The sequence below is a fragment of the Diadema setosum genome, chromosome 19 (assembly GCF_964275005.1).
Source record: "Diadema setosum chromosome 19, eeDiaSeto1, whole genome shotgun sequence".
NCBI lineage: Eukaryota > Metazoa > Echinodermata > Echinoidea > Diadematoida > Diadematidae > Diadema > Diadema setosum.
This window is the reverse complement of record NC_092703.1, coordinates 8,994,549-9,022,470: the sequence shown is the minus strand read 5'-3', so window position 1 is coordinate 9,022,470 and position 27,922 is coordinate 8,994,549. Positions and strand designations below refer to the sequence as shown.

At 39.4% G+C, this 27,922-nt stretch overlaps 1 protein-coding gene across 1 annotated transcript; it reads right to left on the bottom strand.

The window, feature by feature from the left end:
- Nucleotides 1–1,034: 1,034 nt before the first annotated feature.
- On the bottom strand, nucleotides 1,035–24,273 carry LOC140242985 (NXPE family member 3-like). The gene is made up of 6 exons (XM_072322725.1): nucleotides 23,871–24,273; nucleotides 10,058–10,128; nucleotides 9,097–9,513; nucleotides 5,214–5,383; nucleotides 3,715–3,773; nucleotides 1,035–1,846 (listed from the first exon to the last, which is right to left on the bottom strand). Exons 1-6 carry the CDS (start codon nucleotides 24,271–24,273, stop codon nucleotides 1,035–1,037), a joined length of 1,932 nt encoding a protein of 643 aa, XP_072178826.1.
- Between the last annotated feature and the right edge of the window lie 3,649 nt (nucleotides 24,274–27,922).

Genomic DNA, 27,922 nt, shown 5'->3' with positions numbered 1-27,922 from the left:
AATAGCGGGATAACATAGCGAACTAGCGATTTTTGATAATGTGAAATCGCCTCAAGAAATTAGCACGATGCATTCAATCATGCCTATATAGCGTTTGTGACCCGAAAGCGCGCGCTCTACTGGTATACCCGACACTGTCTTTGCATGCTCAGCTGTCGAATTGGCTAAAAAAAATAAATAAATAAATAAATAATAATAATAATAATAATAATAATAATAAACTAAAAAAAACACAAAACTATAAAAACTATAAAAAAAACAAACAAAACTCGGGCTAATTCTCTTCGGGCTGACGTGAATACGAAATGAAATAGCGCGCTAATTTGCGATCGTGAAAAATATCTCGAGCTTGGATTTTAGATGTAAAAACGCCTAGTGAGGGAATTTCATACACAATACAATCAGCATGCGCAAACAGTATCACAGCGATGCAATTAGCGCGCTAATTTGTGTTCACATTATCAAATAGCGCGCTATTTCGTGATCGGGTCAATTTCCCATTCAAGTCAGAAAATAGCGTGCTATTTCGAAACATCGGGCTGATGTGAAAACGCCTAATGACATTATAAGCTCACTGATATCCAGAGAGCAGCATTGTCTTTACAGCTTTCTTTGTAGACTTTAAAATTCGAATTTCAGAATTGTTAACACATCTAAGCCAATCACAGCATTTTTAAGCTTCTGCAATGCTGCCTGAAGAAACGATCGAACAAGATATACGATTTTGCTCAAAGGTAAGCGGTCGTCGTTGCAAAGCCACGAAAAGGTGCAGCATTCTCTTCAGCCAATAGTAAGCATAGTAAGTGTCAAGGGTTCAGGTGTGAGTTTCTTCAATTTGAGAGGGAGACAAAGTGAAGAAACTCACACCTGAACCTTCACCCCACTGAAAACATCTTTCTTTCATTAATTTTAATGTCAAGGGTTATTGACTCATTACACAGCACTCTGTCCTCGTGTGCTACATTCGGGAGACTAACTTCTCCACTCTGGCTGTATACGGTCAGTCAGTGCCGACCGTACATGGCCGTACATAATTACTTTTTGTTCTTCGGACATATAAATGACATGAGATAGTTTAAGAGATTGAATACCACGGGTGGGCTGGGATGGACTTTGGGACGGAAATTCTGTGCCACTGTCATATCCCAAGCATCGATGAGAGACACCTTTGGATAGTCTGAAAACACCTGCCGCATCTTCTGGTCGATTGTTTTGATATACCATTCGCTATTGCAAAGCAGGTGAAGTACAGATCTGAGCTCTCGAGTGTTGGCGCTCTTTAAGACGACCAGCGTCTGCGGGCTTCTGGCGTGTAGTCTTTTAACAGCCTCTTTTATTCCTCTTATTCTCTCCTCGTATAGCTCGAGCGAAAAAGTTGTGAAGTGCGTACCGACTCCTATCACGACCACCGTGTTTTCATCTGCTTCGAGGTCGTCTATCCTGTTGACGACGTAATCGAGAGCGTTAAGGCGTAAAAACACCGACGGGCGAGCTGGCACAAAATGGAAATTGAAGTGAATTGTGATGTTATGCGTTGAGTCTACGGCTGTCATAGGACCAGCTCCACTGGCTGTGCGGTCCGGGGGCTTTCTGCCGATCAGGGTTGGCTTATACTGGCTTGATAGATAGCTGTAAAGTTGGCGCACGGTCGAGTCCCCGTAGATAAAGATACGTTTATTAGACATGCACGAGAGAGCGCCCTCTTTGTCGAAGCGCTGTATTTCGCACTGGTCTGAGTACCAGACGTCGCGGTGAAAAAATCCCGAGGGAGCGGTGTTCGTCAAGTGCTGTCCCGGAAGGCACGGGGGAAGCGTTCTCTGATATCTTGTCATGTCATCGAACCAATCTTTGGAAAATCCATGGGTTTGTTTGCGTGTAAGAGAGATACGGCGAGGAAAGAGAGGAAAAAAGAAAGAGTAAGGTTGTGGAGTTAGATGCCATTGACTTACATTCGACAAATTACTAGTACAATGTACATTATTTTGTTTGTACGGTTACGTCTTCACCATGGTACGACCAGTAAATTTCCAATATGATGGATAATTGACGAAATAACCAAAATTAAAGAAATCATGACTGATGTTTACATACTTAGCACACTGCTAATCCGAAGTGATAACAAATGATTACGAATGACAATGCACATGCGTGTCTCCATCTATGAGAATTGTTGTGGAGTCATCATGAAGGCTGTTACAACATATTTGATAAGGAATATGGCATACAGAAAGCATACGACGTACTTGTATCAGTAGCAGCTCCGATTGATGTCACGCTTTGAATATTGTCAGTCGTTGTTTTTGTCATGTTTTCCCATTCTTTTATGCTTTATCATTTTACTTTTCTTTGTTCGGAACTGTCTTGACAAGAGCTCTGATGATGATACTTTTTTATGATTTTTTTTAAAAATCATGTCAATACATTATACTACTAAAACACTGCATAATCGATACTTAGTTACGTTGATAAAGGACAATTAGTCATGCAGTTGCACTGGAATAGACCTCTCGTCTTTTGTAGTTCCAATGAATTATTATGATTAGCATCTGTTATGTATTGCACGCTTCTACATTCTGGTTCCGTATGTTCTGTTTGTTTTTTTTAAATGAAAGAAAATAAACCTTGAAGTTCTAAAATGGTTATTATTTGTACAAAAGGATATCACACAATAGGCCCTACAGTAAAACTCTTTTTACTGCCCCTTGGGGTGCCTTTCATCAATTTAGTCAGCGCTGAAAATCCTTGTTTTGATTGGCTGGGATGCTCTGGTCACTGACTGTTACCATGGTGATTGTCAGAGACTGACAACTTGTCAGCGCTGACAACTTTCATGAAACGGTACCCTGTTCATTTCCCTTGTGCATAATAACCATTATAATTATGCACAAGTATATCGGTATATGTTTTTGTTGTAATACATTGTACGTTTTGTTTTCCTTGAATCTGTATAATTATCATTGGAAATAAAATTTCACTTGAATTTGAATTAACTTGAGCTCGAGCCTTCATAACGGCGCCATTTTGGCCAGTTAGTGTTACCCGAGATCCAAAGGATAGAAAAAAAAAATGTAATTCACGTATATTTCGATTTTATATGTATAAAAGTATGTATGTGATTCATATCAATGTCAATATCATTACCTCCGCCAATGGAAGAGGTTATGTTTTCGTTACCGTTGGTTTGTGTGTTTGTGTGTTTGTCCTTGTGCAAAATAACTCAAAAAGTAGTTAACAGATTTACTACAAACTTGCAGGAAAGGTTTAGAATGATACAAGTAACAGATGATTAAATTTTGGTAGTGATCCGAGATTTTGGGGGGAATTTATGAAGGATCTTTTTATATTTTTGCAGGTAAGGTCAATGAACTTGGGAGTTCAGGCTGCGCGTATTTTAGGTTTGCATGCAGCTGAGGGTTTATGACGTAACAAAGGCTTCTATATTGGGAAATGGCGACTTTCAGCACACAATGCTGTTAGTACGTATGGGAGGAAATCTCTGATATCTTTATGGAAGAACAAGATCAGTGGTGGAAATGAGCTGCATGCTTGGCGGAGATCTGCGCTCTCAGAGTGCTTTTCTAGTTTTAGTTTATTTCTTCTTTTTTTTTTCAAACGGAACAAACATTGCAACATATTTTTTGCCACTAATATTGTAATGAATTCTGTAAAAAATCCATTGTTTTACGAAGACATAGTGGGGCGTACTACACTCACCTTCCGTATTATTCTGGACGTCAATGATGATAGGAGACCCTTTGATGGAAACTTTGTGTCTGTATATGATTAAGGAGGGAAGCTAAATCGAGCAGGGAATGAATTCTCTCGAGAAGGATATAGAGCTCGTTAAGCCCAACATCTATTGGCATTATTCCGAAGGTTTATTCATCCAAAGGTTCGTTTATCCGAAAGTGAAAAAACAAACAAACCAACAACAACAAACAAAGTAAGAAGAAAAGTTCGTTATGCCAAAGGTTTGTCAATAAAAAAAAAATGAAAAAGAAAAGAAGGTGCGTATGATGAATACTAACGAATCTTTGGAATCACGAATCTTATTTCATTTTTGTTGTCAGTGTAACGGGCCTTTAGAATAATAAACCTTCGGAATAATAAACTGTTACCGATTTCTCCATAGGCCTACTGTTACGGACTGTCCATGAAATTTCGTGGTTCCCCCCCCCCCCCACACACACTTTTCTATAGGGAATGATTTTCTTAAGGCAAGACACACTCAGCACGAAGAAACGAAAAAAAAAAATCTGAAATACGTGTATTCTCAAATATGGAGTGCAAAAACGAGTGAATCACAGGGAATAGAAGGAAAACAAAAATGGAAAGAAAGTTGCCAAGATCTTCTCCTTTTTTTATCATTTCCCTCTCCAGTGTTCGCTGCATTTGATACAAGCACTATCTTGTCCTTGCCCGGCTTCATTCAAATTTCCATTGATTCATTAAGACCTAAAGCAACGACAACAACAACAATGACATCAACTTAAAAACAAGCAAACAAACAAACAAACAAACATGGAAATGGGAGTCTCGGTATTCTTCGACCGTGGATGCTTTCCCCTTTTCTTTTCATGTCAAATAAAATTTAGTTAACTAGTGAACTTGTAAAATTTGTGAGGCTGTGACATCAAGATATCATCCAACTTATTTTCCAAAATTCCCCTAAATTTGAATAGTCTGATTGCAGAACGAGTTAACTCCATTCTCGATAATTCGAGGTATTTGCGATTAAAAGTGCTAAAAAGCAACGAAAATCAAAAGAAATTATGGAATATCTTTAATCATACCTTGAAGAATATTACTTGTTATGTTACAGATGAGAAACTTCTGATTTTTTTTTCTTGCTCTATGATGACGGACTCATTTCGTAATGTTGAAAAAGGGTGCTTAACTCGTTTTATGGTGAAGTTTTTTTTTTTTTCTCTTTCGATGAAACCGTCACTTTTATGTTTGATGGATTTCAGTCTTTCTCAAAGCTAACTGGTACATAAGTTGGATTTTCATGAAAAAAAGCATACATTTAAAAATGACAGCATATGACACTATCTTTTCTCTGAAAATTTCATATAATATGTATATATATATATAAATAGAGAGAGAGAGAGAGAGTATACATACAGTATATATATATATATATATATAATTATCTTCTAATAATCAATGTACTTTATAACCACTAATAACGATGGAAGATATCGTTTCCTCACATCATAACAAACGCCTTTTCCTCTTCCGATACCATGGGTAAGACATTGAGGGCAGACGAGGCGTTCGGGCCGTGGAAGTGCCAGTCATCACAGCCGAGGAAAGGGTTGGTTGGGCGCTGACAGAACCAGGGGTAACCAGTTCTTCGATCAGTGAAGTTACAGACAGACCCCTAACATGATAGGCAAAACAAACAAACAAACAAACAAACAAACAAGCAAACATAAGAGTACAACGTGATAGAAAAAGTGTGCAACAAAACCTTTTTAGTACTTTCTTAGTACAGAAGTCAAAGCATTTCGTAAGCCTCGAAATTACACCATGTTATCATTATACAGTGCACTCCCGTTACAGCTATTAGATTATAACGAAACTCTTCTGACGAAGTAAAGATTCAGGTCCCAATATTATTGTCTACATAATATATGATCTTTATACACTCGTTTGGCTATAACAGAATGTCGATATAACGAAAGAAAATTGCCGGTTTCGACGACTTCGCTGTAACGGTAGTCTCCTCTATTGATTACTGCACTTGTGAACAAACTCTATGTTCATAATTTCACATATCGACCAATTCGACTGATAAAGAACATAGTAAAAATATAAACATTTTAAAATGTGCAGTACTTTGTGGAGTCTCGCAAGGAAGCTTAGCTTCATATCAAATATAACACTACAAGCTTTATATGCGCAAGTGCCTTCAACTTTAACCTCAAGGGTCTCGTTATAATTGTCTCCATGAAACAAATTCTCATCACTCTTCGACATAAGTGAACTCACTCTCGAATTACTGTACAATTCTGATAACTTTGGAGCGATGTTATCATTTTGTCCAGTTTTCAGTTAGATTTGTCGGTGCAAGGACGCTCGTAAGGCAAACTCCTCGGATTTTCCCTTAATCAGCCGTGATTTGTTATAGATAACAGTTCGGTCGATAGACGTCGATTTTCGAAGTTATGTAGGTCCTATAGTGCCGTCAGAGTATGTAAAAGTACATGGGATCCCTGATACAAGTCACAGAAGAGATATTATTAGGGAGGGTACTTACCAGTAAACGGAACATAGAAACAGATTAAGAAGTAATAAACAAGCATCCTCTGCTAATCGGTACGGGCCTGTTTGCCTTTTTCGATGCCGTATAAGATAAGAAAAGATAAGATGTTAAGTTTTAGTTCCTCTAAAATCTAAAATCTAATGCTCTGCCGATAATTGCTCTAAAAAATAACGACAAAATGATCTGCGACACTGGTTCCGCCGACAATGGCTACGAAGACAAGCAGCAAAATTTTGTTACGTCGACAACTGCTCCAAATCATGCATCATCTGCTCAGTGAAAACTAAATCGTCCACATTTTTTTTCTTTTTAAGGATGCAATACGCTCTCTTAAGGTCATTGTTTTTTCTTCTGCTACATTATTGCATCAAGAAATCAAGGGCGTGGGAAGGGGGGAGGCAGTTTAACATTTGCGATTAAAGCTGTTAGAACAAATGAAATTATAAGAAAATTTCGGATTATAAGGGAGCAAATATCGGTGGATCAATGTCGTGGAGCCATTTTGTCGAGGAGTATTGACATTATTATGTGAGTGTGATGTTCAATAATAATTGTCTCACCCAAGTTTCGAGTCTGTTGTTGTATAAGGTATGTTGTGTGTATGTTTGCGTGCGTATGTGCGTTTGACAAGATTCAAGGTTGTTGTGAGCAACTTCTGTCTATAATATTAGGTATGCATGAGATTTGAATACAATGGAACTTAATCATTCAATATAATTTATTGAAATGTAGGATCGGGATGCGAGCGGTGAACATTAGGTCTGCATGGAGGGTGGGGTGGGGGGAAGTAAGGGGGTAAGTATTTAAGTAGGGTATTTTTGTGTGTGTGTGTGTGTGTGTGTGTGTGTGTGTGTGTGTGTGTACGTGTGTGCGTGTGTGTGCATGGGATGGAAACTTTTCTTTGATTATATTTTTAGGACTGCGGGAGGAAGATTCATATTTTTGTGCAATTATGATATACGATTTCTAAAGTTTAATGTACCATTGTTTTATTTAGAAATTTTGAGGGCATGGCAAGAAATGGAGAATAACCGGAATTATGAAGAAGGCAAGATTAAACCAATTTTTTTTAACAATAAGGATTATTTGTGTAAAGGGAAAATGATTTTTTTGTGAAAATTTATATAGGAAGAATATTATGGAAAAAGATCGTATGAGATCAGCAGTATATTTTCACAGGTTAGGATTAGATAGTGAAAATATAGTTAAAGTTTGGGAAATAGGGGAGGTTGTTGTAAGAAGCCAGAAATTTGAGGGAAATATATATGATTTTTATTCTGCTGATAAAGAGGAATATAATATTTCTTTGAAAATTTTTGAGAATGTAATTTTATTGAAAGATGTTTCATTTAGAAAGGTGTATGAACTCTTTGTTACAAATTTACAGCAATTGTATGTTTTACGAATGAAAGATGGCCAAAATGATTATTTGTTTTCGAAAAAGGAAATTACACATATATTTTTAAGACCAAGAATGACAACACTTCTAACAAAACTTAGGGAATTTCAGTATAAATTATTACATGGAGTTGTTTATACAAAGGAAAATCTTTTTGAGTTTGGTTTCGTTGCAAATAACCGGTGTTCTTTTTGTGAGCAATCGGTAGAAACATATAAACATTTATTTTGGGATTGTGTGTATGATAAGAATTTGTGGCAGGAAGTGATAGATAGGTTTGAGATGGCAGATCTTCGAAATATAGAGTGGAGAGACGTTCATTTTGGTGTTACGGGAAGGGATCCAAAAGTAAAATTTTATAATACAATAATTTTTATTTTGAAATATATTTTTAGATCTAGGTCGGAGGGAAAAATTCCTACTTTGGAGGAAATTTGTAAAAGAACAATAAGTTTTCGGGATGAAGAAAAAGAAATTGCTATAAAAAGAAATAAGTTGGGATTACATTTGCTGAAATGGGAAAATGTTTCTGAATTTGGAAGTCGTTTTTATTAGGAAGGAAGGTGGTATCGCTTCGGGTGTGTTTTGTGTGTGGGGTGTATGTGTGTATGTGCGTTTTTGGTGTTGGTGTGTATGTGTGTTGGTGTTTGGGGTGTATGTGTGTGGTGGTTGTGGATGTATGTGTTTGGGGTTGTGGGATAGGTTTGAGTGCATCGGGGTTGGTGGGGGATGGGGATTTGATTTCAATGAAATGATTTCATTCTAGTTTGTATAACGTATTTTTGTTGCTTTTTTATGTATATACCCTCGTATATATATATACCCTTACATACTCGATTTATAATCGAGTTGTTATGTTGAAGAGAGATGATTGGCAGTATAAGTATACCATAGTCAAAGATACATATATATATATATATATATATATATATATACATTTTTTTTTTGTACATGTCAATACTCTCTCGTGAAGAAATGGTCAGTAGGATTGATTTATAATCGAGTTGTTATGTTTGAAGGGAGATGATGGGCAGTATAAGTTGGTAATGGATTTGTCTTTTGAATGGCATTTGTACCGTTCTTATGTTCATGTTACACCCAGAATGGGTTGATTTATGATTAATTTGAATGATATCAATAAAATATCATTGAAAAACAAAAAAAGTGTGTAAGCTTGGGTATAAATTTAAGATAGCTGCTATGATTTTCGGGTCACCCCTTTGATTATGATTTGTTTCGATTAATTATTGTTGATTGCATTTTGTTTGTATACATTCAGGATGAATGTTTCGAAATGTAAAATTGTTAAAGAAATAAAATAAATGATATTGAAAAACAATTTAAAAAATGTGTGTGTTGTTGTTGTTGTTGTTCCTTTTTGTTTTCAACAGCAGATTGGATTATGGGAAAAAATCGGATTCGAACTTACGTCGGTCAGTACGTGAGGCACGCACGGGCGATCTTCCACTATGTTAGTTCCGTTAACCTGCTTCGTGAACCTGCCTGCCAGCACCACTCTGTCCGTCGATCGTATCCTCTCAAGTACCCGGATGGCTTCCGAACAATGGACAAGGATGATGTATATTCTGGTTACTCCCGGCCACCTTAGTGTGACACTAGCGAGGTACGTTCCGTTGCCGAGATCGTTTGTGACGTCAAACGCTGTCGACGACCTACTGGTCTTGGTGAACAGTTTAACCCGGAAGTAGTCTCCTCCGTAAGTCTTCGTTACATTCAGCTTGTCTTTGGCGGTGATACGGATTTTAATCGTTTCACCAACCTTAAACCTACTCCGCTTACCAAGGAGCTCCACAGTGGAATAAACTTTACTGGTTGGTAACACCTTCTGTGAATTAGAAAATAGAACAAAACCAGTATCAAATCCGGAAATCTTATCAAAATTCCGAAAATGAATAATCAAGAAGACTCATATATGTACAGGTTTCCGAGATATACATGCCTTTATAATTATCATATACTATTCCATCTGCACGAGATCCATTAATTGCTATGCCCGGGGCGTGTTTATTTGTTTTTGTTAGTTTTATTTGTTTGTTTGTTCGGTTTTGCCAGGTCTTGATCCATCGGCGACACAGTCTCCCGCATGCTACTGCAAATAATATATTGCCCTTAGTAAGTGTTAGCTGATGTTATGTTGTGTGAATGAACGCAATGTGTAAGTAGGACTATACCGAAGGTGATATAGGGCCATGTAAAAATTACGCAAATTTACCCGTCAAAGTCTAAACTGTGATGGATTTAACATTATAGGCCCTATGAAAGATAAGGGCTGCTTTCACGGAGCACGCGAACGATGCGCTATTAATGTCGAGAAAAAAAAAATGGCAAAGTCCAGCACCCGTATTTCAGTTTGCAAAAGTTCACCAAACCGGGATTCGGAAGCCCTGTGACCTGCTCACTGGTGTCGCTTTTAGGTCGATGGGAATTTCTAACACGACACCTTGGGATGGGGGTGGGGGGTTAAAAGCTTTTCCGCTCACCTGAGCATCGCAAGTTTACGCTCTATGCGCTCTTGTACACTACTACCTGGGAACATTTCAAATTTGGGGGCGGTGGCAGCTTTGAGGGCTTCCATGGGGGCATGGTGTCGATAAATTTGCATATCATTATTCCATCTCATCGGTAAATACCTGCTAAGTGCATAAGAAATTTTGGCCATGCAGTTTGAAGAAAAAGAGATAAAAATGTAAGACCCCCCCCCCCCCGAATCACTGCCGAACCCCTGGGTCTACCATAGCCTTGAAATTGCATCCACTATAATGTCTTTACCCAGGGTATTTTTGATTTTAAACACCTTTTTTTTTGTTTATCTTTTATTTTTTTTTTTTTTGAAATTGAGAGTTGGGGGAGGGGGTCTTGTATTAACTTGTATTAAGTATATTGTCACTCCAGTACTTTAACTGGTCTTCTTTTGCAGTGCAGGTTTTGTTTGCAATGCACTATTCGTTTGAGTCTGTTCCATGGAGACATGCTTTTTTTTTTCTTCAAGAAATCTTCCTTTTCATATCATGTCAGAGAAACAGAAACAGATTTCAAAAACATATCGAAAAGACTCTAACTGGATTGACATGCTAATAGAAATCATCAATTTCATCGTTTCAAATGTGGTATACACTTACCAGTGACGTATTTGTTAGGAAGGCTCGCAGTACCACATTGCATTTACTTAAAATTAGATGATTTCTGTAACCACACGCACTTACATTCGCACTACTAATGTGCGATTACCTCAGTGTTCCTAACATCAAGTTGCTCTTGAAGCTAGGAATACATCCTATAGTCAAAATTCGTGGGTGCAAAATAAACCGATAAATGTGTTTGAAAATATGGACTTTGATCGTTACCGTTTTGATTGCTAATCTGGTTAACGGTTACACAAAATATATCCAAAACCTTCTTTTTATACCGATGGGAAATTCTACGGCCATTTTCTGAATGTAGTGAGAATTTACTCACCCATAATGAAACTGAAATGTCGGACAGTGATTTCTACCCTTCGTGGGCCATCAGACACGTCGTTTCTCTTTTCACCTAGAAATTAGGCTTACTTCATTCCATCGGGTGATCGCGTTCGCGTCGGGTGGTCGCGTTAAGGTGGCCTCTCACTATGCGGTTTTTTCTTGCGACTTCTCGCGGCTTGGAGGCGTCCGCAAGCCTTGCGACCTCCTTGCGGCTGCTGTCAAATTTTGAACATGTTCAAAACTTTGCGATCGTCTGCGGTTGCCTGTGCGAACCCTTTCGACCGGCTGAAATTTCGCAAGCCTTGCGGTCGTTGCGCTCACACTATGCGACTCGATGATTGCGATCTGGCATCCGCAACAGATCGCAAGCACTGCGATCGAAAAAATTGCATAGTGTGAGGCCACCTTTACACGACCTTTCGTAGATTATATGTTCTACTATACGAAGGGTCGGGTAGTCGGGTGGGGCGTTTGAGAATTTGAAACAAATATCACAAGCGTTCGTACAAAAGGCTAGCAGCACAGCACAGCTCAAAATCTCGCCGTGCATAACTATGGAATAGTGATGCGCTCGCGTGCGATAAAGCGATGCAGGCATCAGACTACTATGTGTGGACGGGTATCCATGTCGGCCCGTGTGCGACGCCAGTTTTGGTAAGTCGATTCATGGATTACAACTACATCTGGTCCTCGGCATTATCGTGGTTTCTGTCTCAGCTCATTTCATCGTCGTTCATTTCATCACTGCTGGTGACATCTTTATACCTCATTCCACCTCCATAGACTTTATTGTACGCAGTAAGGACGTAAGCGCGAGTGATCGATAAAGTATATGGCCGTACTGAAATGTCTTGTGTTTTATAGTGTCAAATTCAATTTCAAATCCAAATGATTGTTATTTCTATATAAAGTAAAACAAAGTAATATATATATATATATATATATATATATATATATACATATATACATATATATATATATATATATACATATACACAGTGAAACCCCGTTATAACGAGGTCTGTGGGACCGCCGATATTGCCTCGTTATAACTGGTTCATTGTTATAACCATACGCACTAAAAACAAGGAAAAACATAAGCATGGAGTCACATATACCAAGCAATCAAACTCACGAGCAGTCTTTGCGTTGTTATTAAACAAGTAAATGGATCATTATTATTGAGAAAGAATAAAAAGGAATCATTTGTGAGTTGATACGAAAAGAATAAAAAAAGAAGGGGTTGAAAATGCGTTCTTGTTTTTCTACCGAAAATCTCTTCGCGTGTGTTGTGCATGCGTTCTTGAAAAGTGCACGGCAGGGTCGACTTCGTAATCCTTTCTACACCTATCTCTTCCTCGTGTACTGAACCATTCTGAAGGAATTGAAAATATCGTTTGTGAGTAATAGTATAAAATTTTGATAAACAGAATCACATTGTACTAAAAGCGTTTGTTACTTTTTCTGAATATGGGCGCAAGCAGAGTCACATGCATTATTCAACTTATTTTACGCTGTGTGCGCCCATGAGCGGGATCGCGATGATTTCATGAATTATTTAGGCTGTATTCCATGATGTTTGCACCAGCAGGGGTTGAAAGTGCGTTTTGTATTTTTCGTCCCAAAATCTCTTCGCATTTTGTACATGCGTTCTTGAAGGGTACACGACACGGTCGTAGATGGTTGAATTCACGATTCTTTTTACACCTATATCTCTTCCTCATTATAACGGACCATTCTTAAAGAATGAAATCATTCATTGGTAAAATACAGTGTGACATATAATAATGAACATCACGATGATTTCATTAATCATTTCGGCTGTAATCTTTTACGCAGTTTACACGTCAAAGTTTTCTCACCAGCAAAACAACTGGAAGGCGGAACTAACATGAAAAGGATTATGATAAGCTGCACATGCATTCCAAAAACATATTGATTTTTCCATGTTCCATGTTTGTTTCATTGGATGAAATGTTTTTGAATGAGTGGATGGATTTTTTCACGTTACGGACTGGTTTGAGCTAATATCAAGTATGTGTATCTCGCAAATAAATAAATAAATAAATGATCATTTTCAAAGACTGCAGAACATCGGACGTACGGTAGCCGTGTGTCTTATCGCATGGTTTGTAAGAAAACGTGCAAAGAACGGTACTCGGCATTTGTCACTGATAATGGACGATAAAAGAGGGATAACGGCGGGACGACTGAGCCTAGCATGTTTGTTTCCTCTTCAGATCATTCATGTAGTGAGACGGCATGGGGATTTCTTTATTATTATACAATAAAGCTCATGAGTTTATGCACATACAGTACAAACGAACGCTATGTGCTCAGAATGACTCTGCAGAATGGGAAAGAGAACAGGAGGATAGCGTGAATTCTGTTTTCAATGTTTCGTTTGTCGCGTGTTTAAAAGCGGCAGGTCAAGAAATGGAACCTCGTTATATCCGATCAAATTGCCTATGTTTTTCTTTATCATGAAGCACCCAAGATGTCAGAATTCACGCTTTTTTGCTCCCACTCACCGGAACGAACTAATTGATATAGTTCGGAATTTAAAGAGTAAAAAAAGTGTTGGTTATGATAATATTGATAATGTTCTTTTAAAAAATATCATAGAGTTTGTTGTTGACCCTTTGGTTCATGTGTTTAATTTGTCTTTAAGTAATGGCGTTGTCCCCGAGGCTATGAAAGTATCTAAGGTTATTCCTATTTTTAAGAAAGGGGACAGGGAAGACATCACTAATTATAGACCAATATCTTTGTTATCCACTATCTCTAAATTACTGGAAAAAGTTGTACATTTTAGACTTTTGGATTTTCTTAATAAGCATAACATTATTTCTAATAATCAGTTTGGTTTCCGGCAAGAACACAACACATCTCATGTAGTCCTTACTTTCTTAGATAAAGTCTCCAAAGCCATCGATAAATTTCATCATACTATAGGTGTGTTCCTGGACTTCTCCAAGGCCTTCGATACCATTGACCACAAAATACTTCTTTACAAATTATCCCATTATGGTATTCGAGGCATGGCCTTGGAGTGGTTCAGGAGCTACCTTACTAATCGCACACAATTTGTTTATATTAATGGTCATAAATCTGTTATGCATGATATCACTTGTGGTGTACCGCAAGGGAGTTTACTTGGTCCACTTTTATTTGTTCTTTACATCAATGATATTGAACATTCATCAAGTATTCTTTCCTTTCTATTATTTGCTGATGATACAAATGTGTTCTTTTCTAGTTCTGATCCTGTGTTATTGATTGATACTATGAATATTGAGATAAAAAAGTTACTTTACTGGACTAGAGCCAACAAATTATCAATTAATTTTCAAAAAACTAAATGTATGCTTTTTAGTAATTCTTTGGAAAAGTTATCTCAAAACATTTATTTGGATAATGTAGTTGTAGAAGAAGTTTTTTTCAATTCGATTTTTAGGTTTGATCCTTGATAATAAGCTCACTTGGAATTTGCATATTGATTCAATTTGCCGTACAATTTCTAGAAATGTCGGCGTAATCAATAAAGTTAAATTTTATTTTCCCCAAAATGTTTTATTAATGTTATATTCATCTTTAATTTTACCCTATGTGAACTATGGCATTCTCGCCTGGGGCAACACTTACTCCTCATATCTAGAAAGAATATTATTATTGCAGAAAAAAAGCTCTTCGTATTATTTGTAGAGAGTCGTGGAGATGTCATACAAACGATTTGTTTTATCAAAATAATATTTTAAAAATTAAGGATTTGTATTGTTTGAATTTAGGTCAGTTTATGTACAAATTGATAAATAATTCCCTTCCTTTTGCGTTTGATTCCATGTTTATTCAAAATAAAACTGTACATTCATACCCCACGAGACAAATCAATGAATTCCATTTACCACTCTCTAGGACGATTTTTGCAAAGTCTATAGTCTCCTCCGCTGGACCTAAATTTTGGAACTCCCTTGACAGCAGCATAAAAGAATCTCTAAGTTTTAACACTTTTACTTTGAAATTAAAGAAAATGTTTATTAATTCTTATATCACTAGGGATTTGCATTTCGAAAGTTGCTAACTGATTTCTTTGCTGTTAAAGTCTTTACTTTGTTTAATCTATTTCATAACTGTTATATATATTACTTATAGATAGTTCACTTCTTGGTAAGACCAAAGTCTCATATGCCCTGGCGTTGACCCTTGAACCCTTCCTCCTTTGTCCTTTTCTCTCTCTTCCTCTGTCTTCCTGTCCCCCTCTGGCCTTTGACCTCCTATTTATTCTTTCCACGCGTATGTAGGAGAGCAGCTTTGTTTTTGTCTGTGTGTGCGTTTTGTGTGTGTACTTGTTTTATTCTCTGTTTCCCGAGGACTATGTCAAATTGTCTTGTTACATTATTACTATAATTTTCACGACTCACGAGGGGACTGCATTCTACAAGCTTGGCTTTTTAGCAGTCCCCTCCATTTCCGACCTTTTCTTTCTTATGATTCAGTCACATTTTGCCCATGTACTTTTTCAACTAGTATGTTTATTGAGTCATGTAAACAAACGACGTGTATCTAAATTTCATTTGGAAATGTACTAGTTACATTGTATTTAATTTGCTTATATGAAATTGTCATATTGTATGTTTTGGCCGGAAATGAAATAAAAATGAAATGAAATGAAATGTCCTTGTTATAACCAGAATTTCGTTATAACCGAACTCGTTGTAACCGATCCGCTTTACCATAGGTTTAACACTCAAAGAAAATAGGACCGACGTGATCACCTCGTTAAAAGCGGTTCCTCGTCATAAGCGAACTCGTTATAACGGAGTTTCACTGTATATAACGCTTACACGAGTACAGAATAGTTTAAGGAATTTTGAATCACGTAAGCTTCAACAAAATAAGGATACAATATAGTAAGATCATCTTTGTATTCGATGAATAAACAAGTAATAATCACTCCAAAATCTTCGAGTGATCCCTGAGGTCACTCTAAAATGAGTGAAAATGAACATTTTCACTCAAAGTTCACTCCAATATCACTCTAAATTCACTCTCTTCTGTTATGCACTCCTTCAAGAGTGAACATTTTCACTCGATTTTTAATTGTTTTATTCAGTCATACCATTATGTTTATATGAATATTCTTTATTCTTTTATTTGCTATTGCTATTACTTTTGTGTTGTCGTTGTGTTTATTCGATGTCTTTGGCTTTGATTTATTCACCGGATTCGCTGTCCCTGATTCACCCGACACTTTGTGAGAAGGGTGCTTTTTTACATAATATTCGAGTTAAACGATCAGCCTTATGTTAAGGACTATCTGTATTAAAATGTGATTATTTTACCCGACCTTTACCCGACCGTTCTTATAGGACATGTTATTTATGAAAAGTTGGGTAACGCGAAATGGGAAACTTGCTTAATTGAATTATATATTAAATGTAATAGTTCGAAAGAATTTGGTGAATTATTTTTGTAGGACTTTTCTATAACTCATATCTCAATCTACCTGCTTTACTTATAATGATTCTTCAGCAATAAGTGTCATTTCCTTTGCAGGTTCCTTAACAATTATTATAGAAAAAGTCTCTTTAATCATTTTTTTTAGATTTGATTCTTGATAATAAGGCGTTAATGACAATTGCACATCGATTGAATTTGCCGAAATATTTCTAAAATGCAGGTGTCATTAACAAAGGTAAATTTTGTTTTCCTACAAAAGTTCTTCTATATAATGCTGTACATATTTTTGATCTTACACTATGTATACTTGAGGGCATACTCGCCTGAGGTGTCTTGATTCCTCGTATTCAGAAAGAATATTATTATCATATAAAATAAGCTCTCTGTATTGTTTGTGATTAATCATGGAGATATGGCATACAAATGTTTTATTTCACGAAAATAGCATTATAAAGATTAATAATTTGTACCGTTTACATTTAGGTTCAGTTTATGTACAAACTATCAAAATCATTCCCTCTCCCTTGTGTTTGATGTTTATCAAAAGCTTCTCTTTTGAAGGCCCTAAGTTTTGGAATTCTCTTGATAACAACTTAAAAGGAACTTAGGTTTTAATACTGTTGCTTTTGAATGAAAGATTTTCCTGTATCACAGAGTTATTTGGGATAAAATACAATTTTATATAGGCAGGGTAGATTGAGAAGACCCTTACATTAACCAGAACGAACCATTATGTATCATCCATATATACTCAGATACAAGTGGTAATATTGTATGGAAAGCCCGCACTGTTAAGATGTAAATAAATTGTCTTTGTCTTTTAACTAGCATCGATTGTCACCCAGATTGTAATAAAGGGTTAGATGGCTTACATTACGAGTGGATATTACATCTACAGACAACATGCATTACATTTTATTGTACTAGGTTCTCTTCAGTCATAACATTCAGAGTTACATTGTGTTACTACAAGTACATTAAGGTTTAAATTGTATTACATTCAGGGTAAAATATTATTGTAATACGGTTAGGTTTAAAATGTATTGCATTAAGGGTTCATATAACATCAAGCGTTAGCATTTCATTAGGGCTGTCTTCGGTTATGACATTTAGAGTTAAAAGGTATTACATAGGGTTGATACGATTATTATGATTAGGGTTAAAATGTATTAGCCTACATTTAGGGTCGATATTGCATTTAGAGTTTAAATGTATTACATTTAGGATTGATATTACCTTTAGCTTTATTATTACATTACGTTATGGAATGGGTGATACAGATATGAATTCTACTTGAAAACATTTTGCCCGTGCTTTTTCGAACGTTTACGTTGTGCGCATTAAGTCGCGTGTCCTTCGTGCATTTGACTTGGCAGAAGGGAGGTGCACCTGCCTGCTGGCAGGGATGTCAGAGTGTTGCCAGATGGTGATTTCGGTAACCAAAAAGGGTGAAACGTGGTGATTTTTGAAGTTGTTTGGTGACAAAATTTTAGCCTGGTAACCAAATCAAAATTTGGTGATTTTGAGATCAATGAAAAATGATCACACTAATTGAAAACGAAAATGCATTTTGCCCAAATTTTTCCCCTTATTTCCTGTAGAAACAATCATGATAATTATGTACCCCCTTTTTTGTCACAAAACACACAAACACTCGTATATCCATACACATCGCTTCTCACGCTTCTCACAAACTGTACAAGAATGATTTTCGTCTCCATTGTCTGGACCTGTCTGGACACATCCAAAGAAAAACTTCACCGAATATTGGACTTTGAAACCTTTTTTTTTTTTTTTTCAATATTCGCGTCCTTGGAAAAGCATTCGCTCGGAAATCAGCCATTATGGTGGCTGCGGTGATATCCACGTCATGGCTGGCTCGCGGGGGTATTACAAGAAAGCAATAGCTTATACCTTTCTTACAAGTAAAGCAGTCAGTATTTCTTTACTCTAAACTACAAAAGGGGGAACATGAATGAGCGGCATTGATGAATGTGTCTTTGTTACATTGTGGGGAAAAAGAAAGAACGCAGACGAGACATGATACACGTAACAAAAATAAAGAAAACCTCATATCCCTACCTGTGACTTTCGGGGCGGCATCGGCGGATTGGCAGCCTTCGAATGGAACGAAGCATATACAAGGGAAGGAGGATGACAAGAAAACGAGGAATAATGCAGTGTACTGTATATTCATATCAATATCGGTACAGGATGACACAAAGTACTTGATTTCTCTTTTCGTTTATGTAACGTACAAACGTGCAAAACAAGGGGGAGTGTTAGATATGGAAATGCTGGAGAAAAAAAAACAAACAAACAAACGTGCTGCTGACCACAGTCAATGCCAGTGGTGTTCAAACAATCTGTAGAAGGAAGAATAAAAATAAAAACAAAAGTGTTCCTATGACACCAACAAGTGTTTGCAGAACTTAATTGATATGTCGTGTGACTACCCTCAAGGACAACTTATCAACTCTAAGACATAACACAGAAGAAACACTCGTGGTTATGCAATAATTACGTACTGTTTTCTCATGGAGGCACAGGCAAGCTATTTGTTTCCAGCTATACCGGAAGTGACGTATGCCCGCGAATCATGAATTATGTTCATAAGCGGGCCAATAATGTTAGAATGAATAAATGATAGAAAGAACAACGCCTCAGTGGCACCTTAAACCTGTATGCAATTCAGAATCGGCGGGCAACATTAACCCCCAAAAGTGCATAATTGCCAAAGTTTTGTTACAAATAGAAAAAAAACAACACCTTCATTTGATCTACTTCCTTTCAAATCAGTTGGATTCAATCCAATTCACTTTGTTAAGACCCAGTTCACTTCATTTAATTGTATTTACTTGTCAATGTCAAGAGCTAAACATAAAAAAAAAAAAAAAAATGAGTGGGTGCAGCGTTTTCTTACGGTGCAGTTACAGACAAGTCTGGTATCCGTAGAGGAAATGGGAAGTTCCCCCACAGAGGGATTTAATTTCCTCATTTATTGTAAACAACAAAGATAACTAGAAAAGCACTCTGAGAGCACAGACCTCCGCCAAGCATGCATCTCATCTCCATCACTGATCTTGTTCTTCCATAGAGATATCAGTGATTTCCACCCATACGTACAGCTGTACATGTACTTATATCGTATACTGTAAAAGTGGATATTTTCGCGTGACTAATTTTTCGCGCTAGGCCGGGTCAGAAGAGTTTCGCGTGTTTCTAATTCCGCGGAATCAAGACATCACGCACAGGAACGTACGGCAAGCAAAATTATTCGCGTGTTTTTATTTTCGCGCTAGTTTCTCGTTGCGCGAAATGCGCGAAAATTTCAACACCGCGAAAATTTCCACTTTTACAGCATTGTGTGCTGAAAGTCGCCCGATTTCCCAATATAGTAGCCTTTGTTACGTCATACACCCTCAGCTGCACGGCGCGCGTCGCCCTAGCAGAAACAATTGCGTGCACGCAAACTTCAAATACGGTAAGCACTAAGGGCACCCGTCCCGCTTCATCATGAATATTCATCATCTACATGTATCCGTGATACCGTGGAAATACATGATTTTTACATTTCCCGGCAAAGCTGAACATTTTTCCATCTCCCGGCGAGACGTTTTAACATTCCCCGTTGATGCAATTTTTTCGAGATTTTTATATTTCCCGGCAATACGTTTTTACATTCTAAGGCACGTATCCAGCGTTCTGCCATTTACTAGTACAGTATCTTACTGCCTGATAAATATTCATGATGAAACGGGACGGGTGCCCAAATAGTGCTTACCGCCGCAGTCTGAACTCCCAAGTTCATTGACCCTACCTGCCAAAATATCAAAAATCCTTCATAAATTCCCCTCAAATTCTTGGATCACTAGCAAAATTTAATCATCTGCTACTTGTATCATTCTAAACCTTTCCTGCAAGTTTCATCCCAAATCCGTTAACTGCTTTTTGAGTTATTTTGCACACGGACAAACTGAGTAACTAACTAACAAACAAACCGACGGTAACGAAAACACAACCTCCTCCCTTGGCGGAGGTAACTAGAGAAGCACTCTGAGAGCGCAGACCTCCGCCAAGCATGCAGCTCATTTCCACCACTGATCTTGTTCTTCCATAACGAGAGATATCAATAGCCGGGTTCACACGTACAAAATAGCGGGATGACGATCTCGCTCCATATCTCGAGTTTTTTTGGGTTTTTTTTTGCAACCGTTCACACGCTCCAAATTAGCGGAATAGCGATCGCGCTAGGAATCTCGAGTATTCTGCTACCGTTCACACGTACCGAATTATCCCGCTAATTGCCGATCGAGATAACAGCAAAGCCTGCAAACTGGGTAACACAGCGCCCTACTCTATCACTGCCTGCGCGCACTTCCCTTTGTCCATTGTTTTTTGCGCGTCAGTGGTGTGGTTCGCGCGCTGTTGTTGTGGTGCACCAAAGAGGTGAAAGAGGTGAAGTATGATGGGATATAAAAACTCGAGATTCTAATCCCGACCGTTCACACGTATCAACGCGGGGCGAATTATCCCGCTAATTGAGGAACTAGCGCAAGATTTCTTGGGATTAGCATCGCCATGCTTATCACGCTAATTTTCGGGTTTTTTCTGTCCACACGTGCAGAAAACTCGAGATACCGATCGCGATGCAAATCTCGAGATTTGTATTCCGCTAGTTGGTGTACGCGTGAACCCCCCTAATTACTGCCTGCGCGCGCTTCTTTGCCCATTGTTTTGTTGTTTTGTTTTTTTGCGCGTCAATGGTGTGGTTCGCGCGCTGTTGTTGTGGTGCGCCAAAGAGGTTAAAGTGAAAACTAAGTTCTGGTAAGGGCCTGAGAACCCGTCTGACACCATTTCATATTTGCTTGCAATATATCGAAAGAGTCTACAAAGAAACTTACCTGGCTGACGCGGTTTGCCGGAATGATGAGTCGTTTTGGAGTATTTTGAGAAAAATAATAAAAGTCGGTAGACCGACTTTTATTCCAGAAGGCTCCAGACTAACTCGGTCTCAGGGAAAACTCGACCCTATTTCAGACAATTTACACACAGTTCGTGATCGCCATGTTCATCAGTACTTTATACTACGGGTACCAAACGAGGCCTTGATGAGCAGACAGGAAAGTGCGTGCTAATAATCCTGTGCAAAACAAATGGACAGCGCGCGGTCCTCAAGCCTAAATACGCACATCACCTCAGTTGCTGAGACGCGCGGTCTTTGAAGTTTTTGTTGTTGTTTATCAAGCGTCTTTGATTGCTTTTAGAGGTGCTTGAGAGGCGCACACTAATTTTGCATGCGCGCCAAAGAGGTTTTTGATGCGCGCGTTGTAACAACTCGGACCATTACTGCGAGTAGCCAGAACGCTACAATGTACAGGTAGTTTATACAGGCCGCTCCCATTATGCATAGTACAACGCTGTACAATCCAGAGGGACAACCAATACAACTCATCCCGCCATCAAGCACAGCGAGACCGAGTTATCCCCGAGTCCGAGTCTAGCCTGACCCCGTTCGGGTAAGTTCTGAGACTGAACGTTTTTTGTTAATATTTCCCATTTTCGTCGTTACCCATCGAATATCTTGTTATTACAGCGTTATTCCGCACATTTCCTAGGCACACGTTCACATTTTGGAGCAAAATTTGACAACTTTTGCAGGCTTACCAGAACTTTCTTTGGGCTTTAAGGACCTCTTCGCAGAGGCCTCGCTGTTGTGATGTGCGCATTGAATGATGGGATATAAAAACTCGAGATTCTGAACCCGACAGTTTACACGTACCGGCTCGGGGTGATTATTGTCCCGCTAATTGAGGAATTAGCGCAAGATTTCTTGGGATTAGCATTGCGATGCTGATCGCGCTAATTTTCGGGTTTTTTCTGTCCACACGTGCAAAAAACTCGAGATACCGATCGCGATGAAAATCTCGAAATTTGTATTCCGCTAATTGGTGTACGTGTGAACCCCTATTGTGTGCTGAAAGTCGCCTGATTTCTCAGTATAGAAGCCTTTGTTACGTCATAAACCCTCAGCTGCACGGCGCGCCTCGCCCTAGCAGAAACTAGAGCACGCACTTTAGTGCGCGCAAGCAAACCTCAATGCGCGCAGCCTGAACTCCCAAGTTCATTGACCCTACCTGCCAAAATGTCAAAAATCCTTCATAGATTCCCCCAAATTCTCGGATCACTACCAAAATTTAATCATCTGTTACTTGTATCATTCTAAACCTTTCCTGCAAGTTTCATCCAAATCCGTTGTTTTGCGAGATGGTTCACTCAAATAAAGCTCACCAAATACGAGACTGAGTTATGGTGTAGGTTCACGGACCTTGCTGTGATTTATTGTACCGTCTGCTGTGGGCCGCCATGTTCGTATCCAAGCACCGTGCGCATGCGCGCAACACATACATACTATGACATCCCCCTTTCTTTACAAGGAAAATGCAACGCAATATACGTGTCTGTTGCTAATATGAATCTAGTCACTATACTGATTTGTCTGCAACAATATCTCAAATCCACTTCCTAATTCAGACTTACAAAAAGTACAAGTGGTATGTTTTTTCAATTTAAATGAACATGTCTCATTCCAACAATCTACACACTTTGCGTACATATGCATTCTCGATACGCCCGTTTGTAATGTTACTTTTCAAATAACCTCAATAACTTTGTTCAGTATACAGAACCCGTTTGTGTTTCCTTTATCTCACATCTTCAACACAGAGTATGTTTGTAACCTACACTAACTTTGGTCAACAAACATAAACTGTTTAACACTGCAAAGTAACTCAATTGTTCTTGAATGTTCATATTGAACAAATCTATACTGTATGACCTTGTCATCTGGCATGGTGACAATGTACATAACACATAACACTATGAGCTGCAAATTCACCTTTTCTTTTCTTTTTTGTTCTTGTTTACAGCAACACCAATAAACAAAATGTCTTTGAAGTAGACATTCAAAAGTCATCGATAGATTTTGATGGTAACAACTGCAACTCTTCAAACACTATACACTGTATATACATGTACGTTCTTCCTCAACATTCAACCTCGTTATATGCATATACCAATAATTGAAAGTTGGCTACTTTTCTAATATGAATGTTGTTATTGAATCTTTCATTGTGTGATCAATTTGTCTGACAGGTATATGGAAGGAAGACCACTGTTAAGACTTACTATTGCTCAATCAGTCGTTTTGGTCTATTTACTACTCTGCCAGATCTTGTGTGGTATGTCTGTGTCTCTCTACCACTATCACGTTGCATAGCGTTTGGCTGCGTCTGTCTGTCATTGTCATCATGTCTGTGGTTCTGTCGTGGTATTGAAGTTCTGATATCTCCATCCTTTGGCATCTCATCTTCGAAGCGGACTTGTTTTGGTAGTGGGGTCAGGCTGCGTAAGTGTTTTCTATTTCTGCGGAAGACACTCCCATTAGGTGTCTGGATCTTGTATGACCTTGGTTCTTGGCACTTCTCTATCACCGTTGCTGGTGTCCATGTCCCAGTCTTGTAGTCAAGTGTAGTCACTTTCTGGCCTACCATCAAAGGTGGTAGTGCGTGTACACCTTTTCCGTCATACTCTTCCTTCTGTTTCTCTTGGCGCTCCTGAAGCTTGTCTGTGATTCCCTCTTCACGTGATGTGCTGCTTGCCATTATAGGCAAGTCACTCCTGAATTTTCTGCTCTGCAGAAGTTCGGCAGGCGAAGGCAAGTTGCTTGCTAGTGGAGTTGTGCGTAAGCATAGCATTGCACTGTATGGATCTTGTCCTGTTTACTTCACCTTAGTCAGTGTCAGTTTCACTGTTTGAATGGTTCTTTCAACCAAACCGTTGCTTTGGCGCTAGCAATTCCTGGCTAGCGAGCTGTGGGCCATTGTCACTCATGACTGTCATCGGAATGCCATGTTCGCTGAAGATTCCTTTCATACCCTCGATTACTTTGGCACTGGAACATGTACCACCCATCTTCCGAATGAAGGGGAACTTCGACCAGTAGTCAACGACGATGAGATATTCATCTCCATTCCAGCTGAAGATATCAGAGCCACCATATTCCCAAGGGCGGTGTGGTAGTTCGTGTTGGAGAAGTGGTTCTTTGGGTTGTGCATGGTGAAATTCAGTGCACGTAGGACATGAGTTCATCATTCGTTCGATGTCTTTTGAGATTCCTTCCCAGTACACGCAGTTCCTTGCCCTGAGCTGGGTCTTTGTTACACTCTGGTGTCCTTCATGTAGCTTGTGAAGTATCTCCTGCTGTACTGGTTTTGGTATGACAACCCTTTCGCCTTTCAAGATGATCCCATCTTCCACAGTCAGCGAGTCTCTGCTTGACCAATACTGTCGTACTTCCTTTGGCACCTTCTTTGCTGTCTCTTGCCAACCTTTATGAATCACTTCCTTGAGTGTTCTAAGTTCTGGACAGTTCTCCGTTTCCTCCTGGAGCTGTCTCAACCTGTCTGGTGCGACAGAGATCACATGCATAGTCTCGTCAAACTCGATGCTTGGTTGTTCCTCTGGATTGAGTCGCGACAAGCCATCGGCGAGAGACACTTCTGATCCTGGTCTGTATACCACATTGAAGTCATATGGTTGGAGGCGAAGAAGAATTCTCTGCAGTCTTGGAGGTGTACTGGCCAGATTTTTCCGGTGGATGTTTTCCAGCGGTTTGTGGTCCGATTCCACTGTGAACTTCGAGCCATAGACGTATGTGTGAAATCTCGTACATCCGAAGCCGACCGCAAGATTTCTCGCTCGATGTTGGCATACCTCCTTTCCGTGTCTGTGAGTGCCTTGCTGGCAAACGCTACAGGCTTCCCTTCCTGTAGGAGTACTGCCCCCATTCCTCGAGTGGAAGCATCAACTTGGATTGTTGAATGTTTCATGGGATAGAAGTAGGTGAGAGTGCAGAGTGACGATACAACTCTTAAGCTCCTCGAACGCATTTCGGTGCGATGCAGACCATTGAAAATCACTGTCCTTTCTGGTGAGGGCCCGTAGCGTCTCTGTCTTGTCCGACAAACTTGGTGTGAACGGAGCCAAGTATTGAACCATTCCCAGAAACTGCTGCAGTTCACGAATGTTGCAGTTCCGAATGCTGCAGTTCCGAAGAAAGTGATCTGCGGTTGCTTGATACTGCACTTCTCAGCATTGAACACCAGACCATACTTCCTGGCAACTGTCATCAAGTTGTGCAAAGCCATTTCGTGCTCAGCTTCATTGCGTCCGAAGACAACAATGTCATCCGCAATGTCTATGGTTCCAGGGCATTGTTCGAGGATCTGGTCCATTCTTTCCTGGAACACATCCTGAGCGACCTTGATCCCAAATGGCAAGCGTCTGAATCTTTACCTTCCAAATGCCGAGTTGAAGGTAGTCAAGAGACTAGACTGTTCATCCAGTACAATACTCCAATATCCACTCCTGGCATCCAACTTGGAAAACACCTGTGCACCATGGAGTTTGTGAGTAGTTTCTTTTATTGTAGGTGTCTTGTGGTATGTGTGCTTGCATCCTCTGTCTAGGCATACCTGAAGTTTGCCGTTGGACTTCCTGCTGAAAGCCAGAGAAGAAACCCAGCCTGTTGGTTCTGTGACTTTAACAATTACCTCAGCTGCTTCCATCTTATCAAGCTCCTGTTTCATTTCATCCTTGAGCTTTATAGGGAATTTCCTTGGCGGATGGACTACCGGTACAGCATCTTCCATCAGGGTGATGTGGCATTCAACTGGAAGCCTCCCAAGTCCTTGGAATCTGTCCGGGTACTTTGACTCGAGGTCTCCTATGCTCCTAATTGGGCACGCCTCTTGATGAGTTTCACAGTGAACTTGGACGAGTTTCATCTTCACTGCACTCTGTAATCCGAGAAGGGCAGGACCCGCAGTTTCCACGATGAAAAATCCAGTGCGAAACCATTTTCCATCTGCATACTGGCATGGAAAATCAATGCTTCCATACTGCGGTATAATGGAGCCATTGTACGCGTAGAGCTTGATTTGACTCGGTGTGACAGCAGACTCCAGTTGGTAGCTTTTCTCATTGACGAGATCAGGAAACGCAATCTTAAAGATGCGAAGAGGCAGTACATTGCTTTGCGCTCCAGTGTCAACTTTCACCCTCAACGTGTGGTTACCTGGCTTAATTCCTCTTCAGGCTTATGTTCAGAATTGCAAACAACTCATCACGTTCTACATCAGGTACCTGGTTACTGTGTACATCAGTGATTGTTCCTAATGCCAGGTTTTCAAAGGTTGGAACTGGGTTATCTTGTCTATCCGAACCTATTGGATGGAGATGTTGTTCCTTTGAGTCATGGCGATTATTCCTGGAGTTCTGTTGCTGACTCTTCTGGCTGGGGTGGCTATCCTCGGCCACAACTGCGGCTACGACCACAGCCTCGTGCTCGTTTCTCTTGCGAACGACCTCTTGACGCTGATCGGTCCCTGCGCTGCGACCTGCAGCACTGTTTCCAATGTCCCTTTCGTTTGCACTTGTGACAAATGAAATGATATGCAGGGCACTGTTCGGTTTGTGTGACGTTCCACAGTTCTTGCATTATTGCCCAGTGTGCATGGCATGCACAGAGGTTTTGTCCAGGGAGCTCAGTTGATTCATGTGCGCTGCACTGGCTTCATGACTACGTGTGATCTTCAGTGCTTCATCTAGCATGAGCTTTTCGTCCCGGCTGAGAAGAATTTTCTGTACTTCTGGGTGTCTAACGCCTGCAATCAGGACCTCAATTACTCTTTCCTCGATAATGGCTTCTGACTGGAATCTGCATTTCACAGCCTTGGTTCTGCACCTGAGCATGCAATCATCGATTGGTTCATTTAAACCTTGCCGGTAACGCTGGAATTCGAGACGATGGATCCGGAAATTCTCTTGCGGTTCTACTGACTGGAGAACGCCTTCCAAATGTTTGCTGGATCCTTCACTTCGTCGTCTGTCAGCTTCCATGTATATTGAACGTCCTCAATCTCTCTTTCCCACGCCACATAATGATGTAGGTATGTTGCTCTACCTCTGGGACTTTCTTTATGGTGAACCACATACTGGCTAGCTGTTTGAATTCACGAAGAGCTTGAGCCCTGTCTGGGTTAGACCAATCCATGGTTGCGGTTGGCAATGAAGCTGATGCCATGGTGTCTGGTTGCTATTCAGGGAAATGAACAAAAGCTGTGTATGAAGAGCTTGCTTCCAAAAGGCGCTAATTCCATTTTTTTTTTCGAACTCCATCTTTCGCATGATTCGAACAGATCTTTGTCATGTGCATATAAGGCACTACAAATATTATCAAAATTGTTTCAG

What these genes read in the sequence shown, in the direction of transcription:
- LOC140242985 (XM_072322725.1), bottom strand. Translation starts at nt 24,273, where the DNA reads ATGGCAAGCAGCACATCACGTGAAGAGGGAATCACAGACAAGCTTCAG. An exon ending in CGCTATGCAACGTGATAGTG is followed by an intron (nt 10,129 to 23,870) that starts GTAGAGAGACAC and finishes CCCCATCCCAAG; the next exon opens with GTGTCGTGTTAGAAATTCCC. An exon ending in CACAGGGCTTCCGAATCCCG is followed by an intron (nt 9,514 to 10,057) that starts GTTTGGTGAACT and finishes TCTAATTCACAG; the next exon opens with AAGGTGTTACCAACCAGTAA.